Consider the following 18,592-nt stretch of genomic DNA (forward strand, 5'->3'; position numbering starts at 1 on the left):
ATACACAAGCAACTGCTCTTATGCACTTACCGTTTGCACAGAATGTGTAAGTAATAGCATTTCCCTGTATATTTGTCCACATAGACTGCACTAACAATGTAAAAATAAGAACAATACACACTGAGTTAAAGGACAGATAAAAAGCTACTAAATATAGCAGAAACTACATTTCCCATGAGACTATGGGTGAAGGGATTAAAAGCCACTAAATATAGCAGAAACTACAGTTCCCATGAGACTATGGGTGAAGGAGATACACGTGACTTTACCATACAATAATAAAGATTTACTAGGTTTTCACACGAGCCAACAATAAAAAGGGCTCCGTTTGTAAAGCTAAATGCATAACTATGCGTTTAAATTGCATGATTTAATTAAACTTCGTGTAACCTCATGACACAGGTCAATAGAGGCATAGTATCCCAATCTATGGCCGACGGCAGGGAGAAGGTGGAAAGCGAAGTAGGACGAACAAGTTACCTTGGTAACAGCATACATACTCCCCATTCAGTAGGAGGCGAACGCCTAGTAAACACACGACGCTTGATGCCGGAATTGTGACTTTTCAGGTAAGCTCTAACTAAGCATGAGACCACCCATTGCTACCTTCCTATCAGTCTCAGATCCGCAAAAAAAGACGAGACGGCCCATGGAGCCGCACTAACTCTAGAATGAAAAGTCAAACATATAATGAACTGCTGTTAAGAAATGAAAGTGTGTATGTGCCGTAGCCGGCCTCCATGCTATATAAAAAATGCATTGTGAATGGCAGAACACATAGAAAAAGGATTACTTATGAACGTTGCAATTTTTATCAATTTATAATTTCGTATTGTAACTAAAACCCCTAAAAAAAGCAAATGCACCTGTCGCCTAGATTCGAATTCCTAAATCAGTAAATGGTGAATTGCGAGCGGGATAATGAGGGAACCAACCCATTCCAAATATTTCATTTTTTTACCTTACCAGGACGTACCTCGTCCACGAGTCTGACGGGACTCTCTCCATTTGTATCACCCACGTCATTTAGAGAAACCATGAACAACAAAAGATCGGTAAGCTCTATTTTAGATAATACTTGCACTTAATAAACAAATGATACTTGGAAGGACAAACGGCATTAACCATATTGCTATACTATTTTTGCCCCCTACCCCTCTCATTCAATTTAAAATTTCATTAAAATTTCGTTTAATCCCTTTTATTTCTACTCTCTCTTTTTCTTTTAATTTAATTTACCACACCCCTCTCTTTCTCCATCTCCATCGGAACACTAAATCATCACGCATGGACCTACCTTGCAACTGGACAATATTTTGGTATGTGCTCTTTTTATTTATTTTTTTTCTTTGATTTTCTCATGATGGATATTTATGATGACAAATATGTTTTGCTCTGCATTATGATATGTTTTAAAATAATGCTTTCTGAATTTATTTTCCCTTTTTTTAAAATAACTGTGAAAATTGATTTTTTGTTGGTTCTTTACTGATTCTTTACTGATCAGTTTGGATAGTAATTTGTATAAGAATAATTGCCCAGATTTGAGAAAGGCAAAGTGAGAGTGCCGAAACACGTGTCATCAATATGGGCTGCAACTAAAAATAAATAAGGCTGAAAATGAACAAACATAACTGCTTTTGAACAATATTTTTTTGGTGGCGCAGTAATGGATGTGTGTGGAACTTTATAGTTTCATTTTTGACAAGCGAAGCGGGGGAACTCTGTGTCTTCGCTCTCTACACACATCATTGTGACACGATTGAGTTATTACTTTTGTATTAAGTCGCGGAGGTTTAAGAGTGCAGCTAGAAAAACTCCCCAAGTTTGCAAAGCTTCAACTTAGGTTTGCTCAGAGGCTGGCCTGAGCCATGACTCATAGAAAAAATAAAAAGTCCTAGGTTGCGCTTTTGCTTAAAGAATACAATGGAATTCGGTATTGTATAGTTCTTCTAAATTTTTTATCACATATTCAAATGATATTGAAATGTAAAGATCAGTTGGAATACACTGGTCTTAAGTGAGTTTGACAATCTAGTTGAAAGTCACTGGTTGTCAATATTTGTAGTTCATGGTTTCAAGTTCACATTAGATTTCACTAAATTTAAATTGAAAATCGTGGTGTATATCCTCTCGCCTTGACACTCTGTTTGAAATTCACTGGTTGTCAGTGGTGATTAGACCAGATTTTTAATCCAATTGAATTATTTTGAATTTCTAAACATTATAGTTTGTACCCTCGACACGGGTTTCCCCACTCTGTTGCAAGCGGTTCCTCAGGAGGTGTGTTGTCAACAGTACTTGAGGTTTATAACAATGAAGCAATTCTTATTAGTATATTTGATTTGTGCAGGTTTGCTCTTGGTAAAGAATCCTTATAATTGATATGTTTTTAGATACATCCTCTTAAGTTAGCATGCGTGAATTAGACCTTGTGGTTGCTTACTGAAGGTGAATATTTAGATGATATGTTCATAACAAAAACTTTTTCTAAAGGTCTTTTTGGTCCCCTTACTGAGTACAGGCAAATGGGACACAACTATGTCTGTTGAAGTCAATAGTGGCTCGAGACAGTCCTGATTAGGAAGATCGGTCTGCTTAAAGAATGAGTAGAATGGTCCGATTGCCTTCAGAAGAACTACACAATAACGAATTCCATTCCATTCTTTAAGCAAAAGCGCAACCTAGGACTTTTTTTCTTCATTATGTGAAGAATAACCAAATACCAAGGCAACTATGCATGTAGGATGGGTGTGAAAAAGCAAAAGAAAGTTCATCATATCATCAAACTGAACTATTCCAAAGAACAACTAGGCTGATGTAGCCTGCACATGTAATTTAAAGCATTTACAAAGAGTAACCAAATTAAATAATTGTGAAGGACTAGCCAACGGGTGTTTCAACCAAAACACAGGCCTTTTTCAAGGCAGTGCCGGATCAGTCATAGTGTGTACTTGTGTACTGGCTGGGGTTGGAGACCGCATTGGGTTAGAATTAATAACATGAAGCTATGAACCACCGTTGAAAATTAGCAAGCAAACCGTGCGGTTTAGGAAAGCAATGTATTCTATGTGCGGTGTAGGTTTCTAAAGATGAAGCAAAAATGCTATCAAGGATAGGGAACGGGACCTTTTATTGCTTTATTGCCAACCCCCAAATTCCCTAAAAGGGATGGTGGGTCCTTGTAAAAAAAAAAAACTGTTTACCATTCCTCCTGAATGTCTGTTTTTGTTGCGCTGGGGCAGAAAAATGGTTTGCCTACATTTTTAAAAAAGTGAGGCCCCTAATTGAAAAGCATACTCTCTACTGAGAGTGAAAGAGTGACTTCTATTCATAGGGGCAAAGGAAGAAGGGTTCAACCCATATAAAAAAGTGTTGCATTAAAAGGCTGTTGTTCTCTCGCATAGCTAGCATTGACATGCGCATAGGGAAATTAGAAGTAAAGGGCACTGCATGTATGAAATTGTTGTTGACATACATAAAATGTATTTTATTTAAACCTAGATTCATAACAGTATAATGCCAAGCGTGTGATATTGACTTGTTTTAAGGTGCTGCATCATAGTTGGCATTAAGGGATTTTTGTGTGCGATAGGTTTGAACTGTTTATTTGACCTGTGTTCTATTTGCACGAGACCCAAAAATGAAAATACACGTGTGGTGTAATTTCAGATTTTTTCTAATGTACATTCCTAAAAAGTGAGTTCTTAGTATTGAAGCTTTGTTCTGTGTAAATATTAATTGGACATATTATTTAATAAATATGCATTCTTTCTGTACACCGGCCTGGTTCTTGGCTTATCTGTGGCAACAAGGGGAGGCATCTGCATGGCTGTAGATGAGTCATAGAGCGGGCTAAATTGAATCACATCACTGGTATATTATCTGTGGCGCTTTTGATTGGGGAAGGAATGCAACCCCTATTTTTATGGTGGCCCATAAATATATCACTACTGATTGTTGCATCCAACTTTGCTACTCTCCAAGAAAACATTACCATTCATTCCCAGAGCACACTCAACTTGAGGTACCAGTGTTACTCTAGCATGCATTGTGAATGTGCCATTAGAGGCTATTTGGAAAGCAGCAACAGGAAATTCAATTCACACTTTCACGCGACATTACTGCATGGATACTCGTACAAGAAGTGATTTAGTGGGACAGGCGTTCTTTTTGCCGATGTACCTTCTAACAACCCACCTCCTTCTCCGGGTACTGCTTGGTAGTCTGCAAAGCATGTGATTCTAAGCAGATCCACAAGCCTCAGAAGACAAATATTACATACCTGTAATCGTGTTTCTGATGCATCAGCTTGGATTCGCATCCGCCTACCATTCCTCTCCAAGGTACATCGACATCTTACTCCTTTCTTAACCTTCCTGTACTCGCATACACGCTTGATGCTCCCTCATGTCAGAAACAAAACAATCTGAAGACCTTGATGCATGAAGGACCATGGGTACAGTACACACCACACTAGGGCTAGTATTAAAGACACGCCCTGTCGATGTCCCTTTTTGAACTTCGAAAACAAGTCATGCAATACTCTGTACCAACCACTAGATGTCGGCCTATGCAAAGCATGTGAATCTAAGCAGATATAAGCATCAGAAAAGACGATTACAGGTATGTAATATTTGTCATATATACATGTATATATTGGGTAGCCATGTATTTTGGTTCTATGGTGACGTCGGGTGACATTATAAACCACAGGGTGAGGAGGCAGAGTGCTTTGTAAGGATCACCCTAAATCTGGGATAGCATTTGATCCAGTTTTGTTGTTTTATATTCAGTTTTTATGTTTGAAATCCCTAATTCGTTGGAATGTTCTGCCAAAAGGTATCACGACAATTGATACAAATGTTTGTTTGTATAGTATGCCATCGACATGTCATTCAATGTTCATGAAAGTATTGCAGTGAAATGTGATGGCTTACTTAGTTTCCCATAAAGGTTTTATTTGTTTCAAAAAGGAAAATCATTCTTGAAATCATGAAGTTGAAAACTGCTGTATCATACCTGTTAGAATATAATTGAAACATAATATAGAATATACATTCATTTGTTATTTATTTTGTGGTGGGGTTTTACTGAGGAGGTTTTTCCATTTCCAAACTACAGATTGTAAAGCCTGTTATTATACACGCGTATTGGGTTTCAACAACCATTCAATGCTGTGCAATTGCTAATTAACATGTTTATCCTCGGCCTTTTATTTTGCATTTTCCATGAAGGTGGGCTGCTGATTAAAGCAAGAGGGTTTATTAAATTGGCATACCTCTTCTCCCCGCGTGATCAGCTCACAATGCGCTGCAGTGGACAGCTGTTTGCTCTGAGAGCTCACTGCATGCTGTTTTGATTATTTAAAGTGCATTTCATGCTTAGACAACAATGAGTTATTGACCAAGTTAGTTGATATTCTAGATCTCCTGTTGGTTGTAAACCATAATTCCTTGGAATGATGGCATTGCCTTGAACTTTGGGAAGTAGGTCCATAGTAGGGCATCATCCTTGTAAATGGGATGTTCTTTCAAACGACAGCCGTTTGTGAAATAAATGCACGCAAGCACGTGATATATAGGCAGATAAATATATGATCAGGAAGCTCTTGTGTCTGCATAGCTCAGCCTAGATTACAAAATTCATGCTAAATCTCACTTTTGATTTCTGTACATGTCCAACTTTGGCACAAAGTTATCACTCGTCTGCTTAGCATGAAACATGTGGTGGAAATTGGTGCCTAAAATCAGTTACTGGGTTAGTTAAGACACTCTATCTTGACAGCATAAATGAAGGTGGATTTTGGGGTAAGGGGGTGATGCGTGAATGGAACATTTGGCTGGTCCAGGGTTCCTGGAATGTCAGTTAGTGAGAGTGTGTCTGGGAGTGGATGCTCTGTGGGTTTTCTTCTAAACTTGAACCACAACTTTAGAAGAGTAAAGAAGTCAGTTTACCTTTATAGGGAACCTTACAAACTACATTATTCCTGACAACTGACTTAGTTCACTGTCTACGTTAAATTTCAAAAGTAGTCTTCATATTGTGAGCGACAGAGAGAAGTGACCCATGGTTTTTAATTTTATGGTCACAAGAATGTGTACATTAAAGCGTAACCTGTCCAAATGTAAAACCCTTTCTTGATACTTATAGGTCACTGTTATCCATATGTGATGGATAACTTGCAGCATATGTTGATGCTGTAAATCAATGATTTTCCGGTGTTCCTTAGCACTGCACTTTAAGGTTCTCTGTTTTGTGTACATAGAGAGTGGATAAACCTTGAATATTTGACAGTGTGGATATTATAACCGGGCCCTGAGCAAATAGTTTAAATTGTGTGATCTAATGCTACTCTGAAATCGCTGATCAAGAACAGGGTCTCCTTGTGTTCCCTCAGTTGGTGTTCATGAAATAGCACTGCAGCTGTTTTGCTTAGTCTTTCCATGGTGTATGGTCTCAAATGCAGCATTCTGGAATTGCAAACATGGAGAACGTGATGTGAGACCGGGTACATGTAGCGATATCTATTGTCGCGGATCTATTGATTGATTGATGATGCTGGTTATTTTTCAGACCATGGAGGACGCCTTCCAGAATCTTTCCCAAGATGACACCATGAGCCTGCAAGACTTTTTCTACGCGGTCTTTAAAAATGGCTGCCCTCCTACGCCGTCTGCATCCACGCCATACAGGCAACTTAAAAGGCACCTCTCCATACAGGTGAGCGGCATGTAACTTGTGGTGCACAATCGCGGTCATTTCCAGCATACTGCACAATGGTGATGTTCGCTTAGATGGCAGGACGCACAAAGGCAGTTTGATGCTGCGTTTCAGCGTTGCACAGAGGTGGGGGTTCATGCATACATGAAATCTGAATAATCCGATGGGATGGCCAGCCTTGATGAGCAAAACCATGCACAGAGGTGGTGAGGAAAGGGGTCAACCGAGTAGTAGAGCTATCCTGTCAAGAGCAGACAGAGCTCGCCTGTAGCTCGATGTTCAGCGTGAGTAGCTTATCAGCCTCTCCCCCCCCCCCCTTTTTCTTTTTTTTACTGTGACTGGTAAATTCGAGTACAGTAAAGAAAGACGTCCCAAAATACAATACCTTAGGGTCTGGCGCGCACAATAAATAATAAACAAACCAACAAAAAAGACAGGTTTTGCTGCATGTGTCTGGCATTGGAGCACATCGAGAGATGTCCAAGCACATACCATATTTTCTTGATTGCAACAAACAGTCAATGATGGCAAAAAGGCTGTGGGGTTTTTATGCGGCTTCATGATCTCTTCAAATATGTACGAGAGGGGTATGGAGATGGCATGGCATGAAACGGCAGATGCTCCTTCGAAAGAGACAGTAAGGCCTTCAAGGTGGTACCTCTATGCATAAAAGTAAAGAGGTCACATGCTGAAGACCAGCGATATCAAGTTGGCAACTGCTCCCCTTGTATCAATAGTTTGCAATTCCATTTCATCCGATCTGGTATCATGCCTTGGGTCTTGTTGTAAATAAAAATGTTGGCCAAATTGTTACTTAATGAAGTGGATATTCTCATTGCCCAATTTGATGGATATCTTTTTAACCTCCTCTCAACGGTGAAATAAGGCGACTATTGCATACAGATCATTGCAGCAGGCCCTCGACACTAAGATCTATCTTACTGAAGAATGTTTGCTCCTCTGTGAGCTCCAGATGTGCAGAAGCGATTTGTCTGGAATTCTTTGCGCTTTTCAAGTAGGTAAAAGAAGCAGGGAGCTAAAGGCCAATTGCAGGTCAGTTTATAGCCAACTTGGTGCCCAGAATGAAATACAGAACGCACCCCTCGCCCCCGCCCCCACACAAACTGGCACAGATCACTCCCAAACTACACCTCTGTGCCGTGCGACAAAACCCCTCCTGAATATGAATAAATAATTGCTATATAAATGAAGCTGGTTTCATTACATTGTAATGCAAGTACTTTACAGAAGAATTCTAATGTGAAAACACAGCTGTTGCTGTACAAGTAAATGTTTTTACTGTCACTTGCTCTTAGGGAAGACCTTGCCAGAATGCAGTTTCAAAATGTCCATACTGGCACTCTGCGGTGTGACCAGCCTACCAGTGTTTGAGGGCCCACTGGCCCTGTGTTGCAGGTGTTCTGTTGGTACCACCTCACTTGTATTTTGAAAGGGGCAATACTAGACTAACAATATTCATTATTTTCTGATGGAAGGTTATAATTCCAAGATGGACAGTCTGGTACTCTCTTATTGTACTCTTTCAAAATACCTGTATGAGAGTGGGAAAGGGGACAAATAGCACCAGTGAGGGTTCCTGCATGCTTTGCATTAGATAACAGAGCATTTCTATATTGGATAAACATGTCTGTCATAGAAGGATTATATGTGTGAATCTATAAATTCATAACGGATGCATGGCTTGGTGCTCACATCACTGTTCACAACACTCACCCTAACATTAAAATGTTTGTAACCATAAACCATACATACTCATTTGGACAGTTTGTTTTTGCATGCGAGTATAAAATGGCTGCAACATCAGCAACTGAAATGGGCTCTTTTGATTCTCGTTTCTGAAGAATTTTAGATGAGGAAGGGCTGAGTCTCAGAGCGGGCATGCCCAACCCCAATACAGAAACATCTTTTGGAAATGATATCAATAGATAGGACAGTATACCGTAGAAGAGAGACTCGATAAACAATGCACAGAAAGGCTACACAGAAAGGATTGTACCTCTTACAAACTTTAGCCTGATCAGTAATAAGCTGATGAAGCGTTTTAAACAAAAACGGCTTCTAATGCATGATTAACGGTGCACAGTTCCTCAGCAAGTACCTCCTCAGTATTACGCAGGCCTCGGGGGTTATTTCTGCAAAAAATGAGCAGGCCCATGATTTATCTAACAGAGCTGGCATTAGCACCTCGATTTAGAGCTGGCCTGCAGCTAGTGAAAATCATGGTGTAGACAGGGTGTTTGGCCTAATGGATGTACAATTTGAGACAACTTCTTTTATTGCTTTATGCGTTTAATCGTGGACACAGTATGGCATGCTCGTCCGAGCGACACACACAAAAAATTCCAGTATGAGATTGGACACATTAGCCAAAAAACAGGCATATTTGCTGTTGCATACGGGAGCGCCGCATAGATGCCATTAACCAACAGGGTGGTGGCTTGTGAAGCACACAAAACATTGCTGCACACATCACTACATTTATTTGCCATGGACTACTGTCTGCATGGTGACACACAATTAACTTTACTTTCCTATTCAAGGTGCCAAGTGACATTGAGTTGCCATCTGGTGTGCACGCTAGGCAGTGGTTGGCTGGTTTAGAAAATTAGAAAGACCTTTGATGCTGAGCGGATGCATTTAGTCCATGTCCCAAAGCAGCCACTAGAATACTTCAGCAAGAAAATGACAGGGATGCACCATATCTAACATAAAAGTAATATACAAAAAAAAACGTTTTGGTGTGTCAAAGAAAGACACAGGAAATTAAAGAAAATAGTTTAAAACCACTTTCTGTGCGGCATTTTAATTCTCTTTGAAGAATGCATACGTTTGGTCAGCTAACTGATACTTGCGCTGGCCTGGTGAATAAAAATGCACCATGATCAGTTCTTAAAAATTAAATGTTAAACCCATACTGTGTAAAAACAATGGCTTGTTAAATGAGCCATCACCTAAAAATTGCCCCACTTGAAAGGCTGTCAACACAAACAATGAGGGTCACAGGGTGTGTGACTCCAGAGCATCTCACAAGCTGGGTTTGGAATATGCATTCCTTTGTTTTCATATTCCGAATGAATCACGCTCATCCACAAGTCGGCAGAGAGCAGCCAGCCGAACATCTCGGAGGAGCACCCACCGGCACAGCAGGCTGTTTAATCTTTTGTCCGGCAAGATCAGAGTCAGCTTTCTGGGTGGGCCTCTTACTGCCCACCCCCCGCCCCGAGCTGTTTAGCTCTGCGCCCCGGGCCGTCGCCCGAACCAAGAAACGGGGCTGGCCAAGTGCAACTCGATAGGAAAGCGTACTGCACTGCTAGTCCTTTCATTGTAAAGCACTCGTTCTCTCCTGGTACAGTGGAACCACTCTTGGGTTACCGAGCACTCTATAATACTTGAGAGGGCAGAGCCTTTTTCTTGGGTTACAGAGCACTGGTGGGTGTGGAAGCAGAGCTGTTTAGAGTAGAACATTTCAATAAAAGACAGAAAAGCTATCATTCAAGGTATTTCATCAATGCCACCAGCAATCCGAGCAGAGGCAATCTATTAATTTGAAACACAAACCTATGCATGTGAGCTTTGACATTGCTGGTTTAATGCTGCCTCTGGTATTCAAAGGCAGCAGCATTGTGTCTGCAAATCTCTTACTTCATAGCCTTGGGTAGTGGTTTTCGGTATTGTGGGTGAAGATGTGTCATAATAAGCATAGGCGCCTGCCCTTGACATGATTACATTAAATGTGCAATAGTCTCAGACAGCGTTACAGGTAAAGGGGCGTATCAGCCACTTTTACACCCTAAAATAGGCAAATACCCCCAAAAAAGGAAATTGGGGAATAAAATACCCCCAACAAAAAATATGAAACCAACGTGTCGGTGGTTTGTGCTGTGCTCCCCTTATCTGAATCCTAGGCAGGAAACATGATGGAAAACTCTGCACTACAACACCCCCCCCACACCCTCCGCCTGCCTTTCCTGAGTAAGTGTATATCCCCGCTGTCCTCTACATGTAAATTCCCTGAGCCACCAGCCCATGGCCGCTTCTAGCAAACTCTGTGAAGGCACTGCCATCTACCTCTTAGAGGCCCTCCCCTCAGTGTCCCCATCTAGTGCATGGGGATGACATCATCTCTGTGCTGCACAGTGCCTCGGCATGTGCAACCTTGCTTGCCTAAAACAAACCGCAATTTCGACCCTCCTTTCCAGGTGCCTACCAGCAGTCACCAGGGGAAAGGTTGCAACCCACAGATCAGGCTCTTAAACTGTTGTAATAATCCTATTGGGGCACAATGCATACAATATGAGCAGTGGGTTTGTTCTGGAAAGTTTGGAAAATGGACAAACCTTAAGCAACAAAAAATCCAGAAAAACGACAGGTTTTCTGGATATCAAGCATGAGCCCAGGATCTACACCGCCTGGAACCTTCTCACCAGGTCCAACAAGGGGCTCAGTCTGCATTCTATTCCTGCAACAGGACCACCGTGGCTGTGAAGCAGCAGTGCAGACCACAGGAGCCTACTAAATCGCTACCTAACTGGTCAGATGGAGCATCGGGCACCACGTTGGCATGCCCCAGTATCGTGCTACACATCGAAATCTCCTTTGCCACAGTGCACACATTATCCATGAGGGAGAAATAGCTTCGAACATTCCATGCAGGGTTCCAGTTATGATTTCGATCTGGGAGCATGGTGCTCCCTTTTTTTAAAAAAATTGGGAGTAAACTGCTATTTTATTGAGTAAAAACCTAATTTACTGTTTCCCAGAACAAAAATATATATCGACTCCGAAAGCAATATCTTTTTGAAATCCTCACCGTATTGCAGCTAATTTTGCAAATGAAAAGATGCATTTTACATTAGTTACTCTCCAGACCAGGCTCCTTCCTGTGCCACTGATCAGACCTACTCGTCGAGCTGTGTGGCTGGAGACCGGAGGCTAGGTTCATAGGACTTAGCTGTTTCCTATATTTTTTTATTGGGAGTGGTGTTACTTCACATTTCGAGGGTTTGGGATTGCCCGTTTCTAGAGTACAAAAGTTGCTGCTGCTGATTCCACTGAAAAAAATAGTGCGCGAGCTGCCACAAGGAAGATGGATTCCTCGTCACCACATGCCCTTTCCTTCCCGCCATGAGCATTCTTGCATCACTCTTGAGAGCCAAGTCTACAAGCTCAAGCTCACTGAAAGGCTGATGGAAGCCATAATAATAATAATTTGGCATTTATATAGCGCTACGAACCCTCAGGTATCTGAGCGCTGCTTATTATTACCCACGGTGTGTGGTGCTCATTTATCGACCTCGGAAGGATGAAACGCTGAGTTTGGCGCTGCCGGGATTCGAACCTGCATTCGCAGTCTGTGCACTGATGTCAAAGCGAGCGCTCTACTCGCTGTGCCATGTCTGCAATGAAAGCCTGGTGCTTAACCTGTATCGTTTTGTGCTTGAAAGGATCCCACTCTAGGACCGCCTTGGTGCTAGAAAGCACGCTTAGAAGGTGCTACTCTATAGAATATATTTGTAGGCTCTTCGATCCACCCTTGAACATAGAGCAGGCCTAGAGGGATTGGCTCACTGCAAGTGTCAGATGCAACATTTCATGAGGGTGCCTAAAAGACTTCTAGGATAAATTTGAACCAAAATGTTTGCAATCGATGACACACGTAGTTTCCAGCTTCATATAGTAGCAATGCTAGATCCTTAATCTGGTTGATTTTCTTTTTTTTTTTTGTTTGATTTAAAAAAAAAAATGTATGGTTAATCTAAACCTGGGATGGACGAGTATATTAAAGTGAGGTTATTTACTGTCAAATTCGGCGTTGCCTGCCTTTCTTACAAGTGCCTGGATCAGAAAGCATCTGCGTCGAGTGGTAAACTAACGGCCAATGCTTTCCTATGATACTTTCTCGCGCTCTCTTTAATATGTTGTTGGAACGCTCCACTTTTCTTTAGTGTTGGCTAGACTGCAAATTTTAACCATGATTATGAACTACAAGCCAAATCTATTTCCTGTGAGTGCAGGTGTGGTGAAGGGCACACAGCCTGCCTGCTGCTTTGTGTATTTACAGACCCATTGCATAGATGCCAATGTTTTGGAGCCACCTGGGAGGGAGATTTTCTCCCAGAAAGAGGGAGAATTGAATTTTCCCATACGGCTGCATTGACGGTAGAACGTATTTAAGAGGGAGGAAGTAAAAAAAAAGCAACATTCTTTAAAGAAAAAGCGGGACTCTCCTGCCTAATGTGGGAGGGTTGGCGTGTATAACCAATATACCAAATGGGGACTGCACTCCTATCTACATTTACAACAAAGTACAAAAATTCTTCAAGAAGTTTTTCATTAAATTTAACAGAGGTGTTGGTTGGTAACAGGGGTTTGCTCCTGTACCCGATGTAATGTAGTGGCCCTTTAAGAGGGGCGTGGTTAGTAGACACGGGTTATCACTGCGTCACCAGGTTAATAAAAGGGGGCACTGCAGTGGAGACCCAGTTAACAGCAACTCCTGGCTCCTGTGGTCTTTGTGTCTTGTCTTACTGTGACTGCCTCGGCCTGTGTCTCCACAGTGCCCAGGCGTTGTGCGCTGGGTGCCCCCAGTGGTACATCAACAGCGGGTGATCCCGCGACCTGAGGGTGATCCCTTGTGAGTCCTGCACAGCGTGCCCTGGTCATCCTGGGGTCCTGTGACCTGCTCTGGTGCCCCGGAGCACGCCATTACACCCCCTGTTACTACAATGTGATGAATGTCTGAGCTTGGACTGGCCAGAATCCAGCCTGCACACTTACAATTGGTGAACCAGAGGTTATAAATTGTGTAGAGCGAGTAGCGAAGTGCATGCAGCCTTTTTAATAATGCTTCTTTCTATGTGACATAACGTTTCCAACTAAATATGCTATTTTAAAACATATTTTTAAAACACCTTTTTCATCATTGGTCACTTTTTGACATCCTGTTAGTTAGAACAGTGTATTCGTTTTGTGTCTGTCAATACAATCCATCCCACCCCCCTCTCGCCCCATCCGTTTTCGAATCACTGCAGCCCCTTTTGAAAATGTTGTGTGCAGGACTTGTGCTGGGTCATGCAGCAGGATTGTAACACGACGTTTCTGTCAGGAATTCTTTGCTGCGTACATACACACAGGCGGCAGTGCGACACTGCACCTTACTGGAACAGGTCGGCCGCTTCCGGAATCGGATGCTGAGCATTTACCGGAGCGTGATCCGTTGTGATTGGTTTGTATGGGACTTATTCAGCAAGGAGAGGCCCCATTGGCCTTGGGGCGATTCCAAAGCCAGAGGAACAATCACATATTGTGTGTGGCTACAGCAGGAAGTCCGCGTGAAATAAATAACACAGACGCTCGAATTGCCTCTTACACTGTTTAGGGGGGAAATGAGCTTCCAGTAAAGCGCACAGTCGAGATTTCTCATATGTAAAACCGGCGCCGGCCGCTATTCAGTCGACCACTGACCCGCTACCTGTTTTTCTATCCTTCAGTCATTTGATGAAAGTGGGAGAAGAACCATTACCCCTTCGGGCATGATCAGCATGATCGGCTTCCGGCTGTTCTCCTGCCTGGACGATGGCTCTGGGTACGGCTCGGCGGAGGAGATCCTGGACAACTGGCATGAAGAAGGCATTGAGAACAGCCATGCGGTGCTTGAGGTACACCTCGCCCCCATTGATTGGATAACACTGTTCTGTTTTATTTACGTGCAGGTGGATTGCACAGTCGCCACCTTAATTCTACAGACTCTACACTAATGTGCATGCATGCAGCACATCACATCTGTTGAATTCTAACCGTTTTATCTTTCAGCCACGCACTTGAATAACGCAATTAAAAAGGTAATAGTTGTGACTTGTATAAGGGAAGATTAGGGGGGGGTGGCTGGTGGCAGACAGATTAATTTTGGCAGATGGCCGCTTTGTATAGCAGCAAGACACGCATGCCCCTCTTTTATAGTAAAGCAATTCCTGTGTTGCACTTGCACACGGGAAACACACTGTTACACATGCACGGACACACACTAGGTACTGGCAACATGTTACATCTGTTGCCACCCTACCCATGACCTTCATTGCCAGGCAATGGCATGATATGCTGAAGCACACTCCTAACATATTGCCATTATTTACCAGTGATTGCCACCATGCAGATGAACTCGCGTTTTTTGGCAGTTATTGTCCTACATCTTATATGGCTGGATTATTACCAGTCATGTAATCACACTAGTTATTCTCCATCTATTGCCATCATATGCCCAGAGAGTCGCAACCCTTGCCTGCTGTTGGTATGATATACCTTGTATTTGCACCTTGCTAGTTCCTCACACACTGCAGCGTTGGTGCTATGAGTGGCTGAGAGCACACTTTCCATGCAGAGAGATCTCCAACAGCCCTGTGAGGGTCAAGCGGTCTTAAGAAGGGTACTTTAGATCCCCTTTGGTGTGCCACTATAATATCAGTCCTGCTGCTGCTGCTAGTGACTTGTCTCATCTGTTAGTCAATCCCTGTTTTAAACCCCTGAGATGGTGCAGTTGGGGCTTACCCTGACCTTGGGGTTCAGTTCTCACGCCGAGGCCTCTTGAGAGCGAGCAACTGCCTCTTTGCAATTTTTGATTGATGTCTTACTCCTCAGCTGTTGCTTCATGTTTTGCTCCTGAATTATGGCCTCCTCCTCCTCCTCCATGCTACTCCCTGACCTGCTGCTTTATTTACAGTGCTTCTTGATTGATTGTTTATTCATGTGGTTACTTAATTGTGTGCTCCCTGCAATCTGATCACCGCTCTAATATCCACTTTACATTACACATGGACTAGCTGCTCACACACGGACTAGCTGCTCACACACTTCAGGTGACCACATGGTAGCACCTCCCCTCCACACTACAACCCCCGCCCCTCAGCTTTTCTCACAGACACAGCCTGCAGCACCCCTTGACCCATCTTTGCTTTCAGGGCTGGCCTCCTCGGAAGCAAACCAAGCAGAATACCTACACCAGGGGCTACCATCTGGGTACACACACCCCTAGTGCTCGGACTATAACTCGCTTAGAGACCTGCTATGACGCAGCGAGCACATGCTTTCGATCTGAATTAATCCGCTCTTCCGGTTTTGCCTCATTGTCTCGTCACACTAACATCCGTTGATGCTCTTAGTATCTAGTGGCTGCCAATATGGCACAAGTTGAGCTATACACAACGCCTTTGCATTACAATATATTACCATTCTTAACTATTCCTATAGTTTCCATGGTACTGCCATCATTTGGCAGTTACTACCATCATGTATTTAGGTATTCTATTGTCTGCCTTGGTACCTGCACCATATGCCTGGTATTCTCATTTTCCAGACATTTAAGATCCTGTATGTCGAAAGAGACTGTGGTGTCCCGTTCGGACCTCTGTCCAGCTGCCAACCTTCCTCATCTCTCTTCCTTGGTGTTGTATCTTAGCATTGTTGGCGCGCGCAGTGACATTCTATTTTGTAATCCTTCAAGTGCCATCACGTGCGGCTGCCTTTTGACAATTAGAAACTGGTGATACTGGCACTTATGCATAATGCTGCTGAGGTCCTTTATTTACAATAAAATACTTAGATCTTACCTATTGAATCGACGAATCTGGTCTGGTATCCTGCATATTTGTGGGAACGAGGTGGTTCGGTGAAGCACCTCAACAAGCGAGTGCGGGTCGCGGCGACCCTAGTAAGCGGCTTCCACTGGCTGAGTAACCAGAGTAGCACCCAAGGCGGCTGTGGCTAATTGTCCAGTCATTAGGCGTGGCCATCTGTGAACCGGAGAATTTGCATGCAGGGTTCCGTGCCAAGGCGGTCTCAGCGGTGTGTCCAGGAGTTTGCGGACGGTGCTGCTGTCACCATAGAGCGATCCGGTCACTGCCTGCAGGCAAGTGGTGTCTACCCTGATGGTATGAGTGGCGGGTGTTGTTTGGGGGACTGCCAGTGTTGGTTTGCCGGTGAGGAGGAGGTATGGCAGATTTGGAGGCGTTCCCAAGGGCGACGAGTATGCACACAGCCGCCATCATAACGCCAGGCAACGGAGGGAACAAGGGAAAATACAATGACATTCTTACAGGCCATGAACAGTAAGGATGTGAAATTAACTATCGTACTCGGCCTGACGACATTTCAGATAGTGCAAGAGCTAAGACATAGATAAGGAAGGGAGGGGGAGAGTGGGAAGGAAATGGAAACAGACAGGCGACTACCGTACTAGCCCTGATGACATTTCTGGTAGAGCCGGAGAAAAACAAGAGGTGAGGGAGAGGGGTGCAGAAAGGTTGGGGAGATACAAAACAAGCGACTATCGTACTAGGCCAGACAACATTTCAGATAGTGCTGGAGGGGGGTGGGGAGGAAAAAACCAGTAAGGGGAGGGGGGAGGAGGGAGGAGACAGACGAGGTTGCTATCATACTCGGTCCAGGGACGAATTCTGATAGCGTAAGTGCATAGAAGAAAGTAAGGAGAGGAGATAGGAAAGGGGAGAAGGGAAAGGAGGAGAGAACAGAGAGTTAGAAGTCAAAGAGTGGAGAAGCAAGTGGGGAGAGTGAATACAATTGCAGAATTCAGTAGTAACACATAATTTTTGCAAGCCAGGATACAAGATGAAGATGGGGAACAGCATGATTCAGGCCCACCGTGAGTACAAGATACTGAGGAAGTCCAGCGTGAGAGTTGCGAAAGGGTGACGCACTGTGAATGAATGAAGTCCATAAAGTCAAATCCAGCATTGGCCACAAGACGGTGATGGTGAAACCAGAATGTATTAGGACAGACTCCTGCAGAAGTAGGTTTGAGGGGGGAGAGGGGGGAGCAGGGTAGAAGAATCAAGCAAAACATGCGACACCTGTGTGCGAGAATGGTGGGGGCACAAGGGAACATCACGGGGGGGGGAACCAGAGGGGTCGGGATGACCTGTGAGGGACAGAGGGAGTAACACATGTTGGTGCATGCTTATCTGCTGTCTGAGCAGGGGGTCGGGCCCTGGGTCCTCCTGGTCCGAACAGGAATTGCCCTTTTCTTCGTCAGCCCTTCACTTAGGAGGCCCGGGCGAGAGACGCCCTTGATCTAATAGTTAAGAACAGGAAGGAAGAAGCAGGGCTAAGAAGGTGGGTGGCGCTTAGGCCAGGTGACCTAGATCTACTTGCACCTGCTCCTCATCTGCAAAGGAAAAGAGGCTGGAGGGCTCCTTAAGTAGGGAAAAAGAGCGGCAGGCAGGAAGGCACCAGGTGGGCAGGGATTAGGCCAGGTGATCTAGATCCACTTGCACCTGCTCCCCATCTTGCACCTGCTCCCCAGTATGTCGATACTGCACCAGCAATACAGGGAAGAACGAAGGTAGTTGCTTGTACAGCCCTGGAATCATACATAGCACTGGGAACCATATGTTTGCACTGCCCGAGACTCGTATGGCTGGAAAGTATTTTGAATAGGCTGGAAATTTCAACTTCGGCACTTCAACTCTGGATTGGCTGTGCCAGACTTCGTCCTGCCAATGACTGCATTTCAATAGCACGGCTGTCATGTCGCCGGTGAGGAACACTGCGGAGTGCAGAGGGTGAAGATCACAGATTGTACGGATTGTGTACTAAGGCCAATCAATTGGTAGTGGAACAGTGCAGAGTACAGAAGTAGGTGGTAAAATGCAGAACTTTGATCCACCACCAACATTTTTGGCTACTCCGGGAGAGCCTCCTATTCATGGGAAGACTGGAAATATCTATTCAAGTTCATTTTATCCCATTGGGTGGAGGGAGGTATTTTCTGACGAAAGGAAGGGTTCAACGTTGATGTACTTTTTGGGGGGGCGCAGGCAGTCAGAGTTAAAAAGAA

General features: G+C 43.7%; 1 protein-coding gene across 6 annotated transcripts in view; it reads left to right on the forward strand.

The window, feature by feature from the left end:
• NIN (ninein) overlaps positions 1 to 18,592 on the forward strand; it is a 429,800-nt gene that overhangs the window by 226,663 nt on the left and 184,545 nt on the right. For all 6 annotated transcript variants that reach the window (XM_069638956.1, XM_069638957.1, XM_069638959.1 and 3 more), the window contains exons 7-8: positions 6,577 to 6,723; positions 14,235 to 14,402. In XM_069638956.1, coding sequence (XP_069495057.1) covers positions 6,577 to 6,723; positions 14,235 to 14,402 — 315 coding nt within the window. The remainder of the gene's footprint in view (positions 1 to 6,576; positions 6,724 to 14,234; positions 14,403 to 18,592) is intronic.

Source organism: Ambystoma mexicanum, chromosome 14, assembly GCF_040938575.1.
Source record: "Ambystoma mexicanum isolate Mex_15411 chromosome 14, UKY_AmexF1_1, whole genome shotgun sequence".
NCBI classification, from domain to species: Eukaryota; Metazoa; Chordata; class Amphibia; order Caudata; family Ambystomatidae; genus Ambystoma; species Ambystoma mexicanum.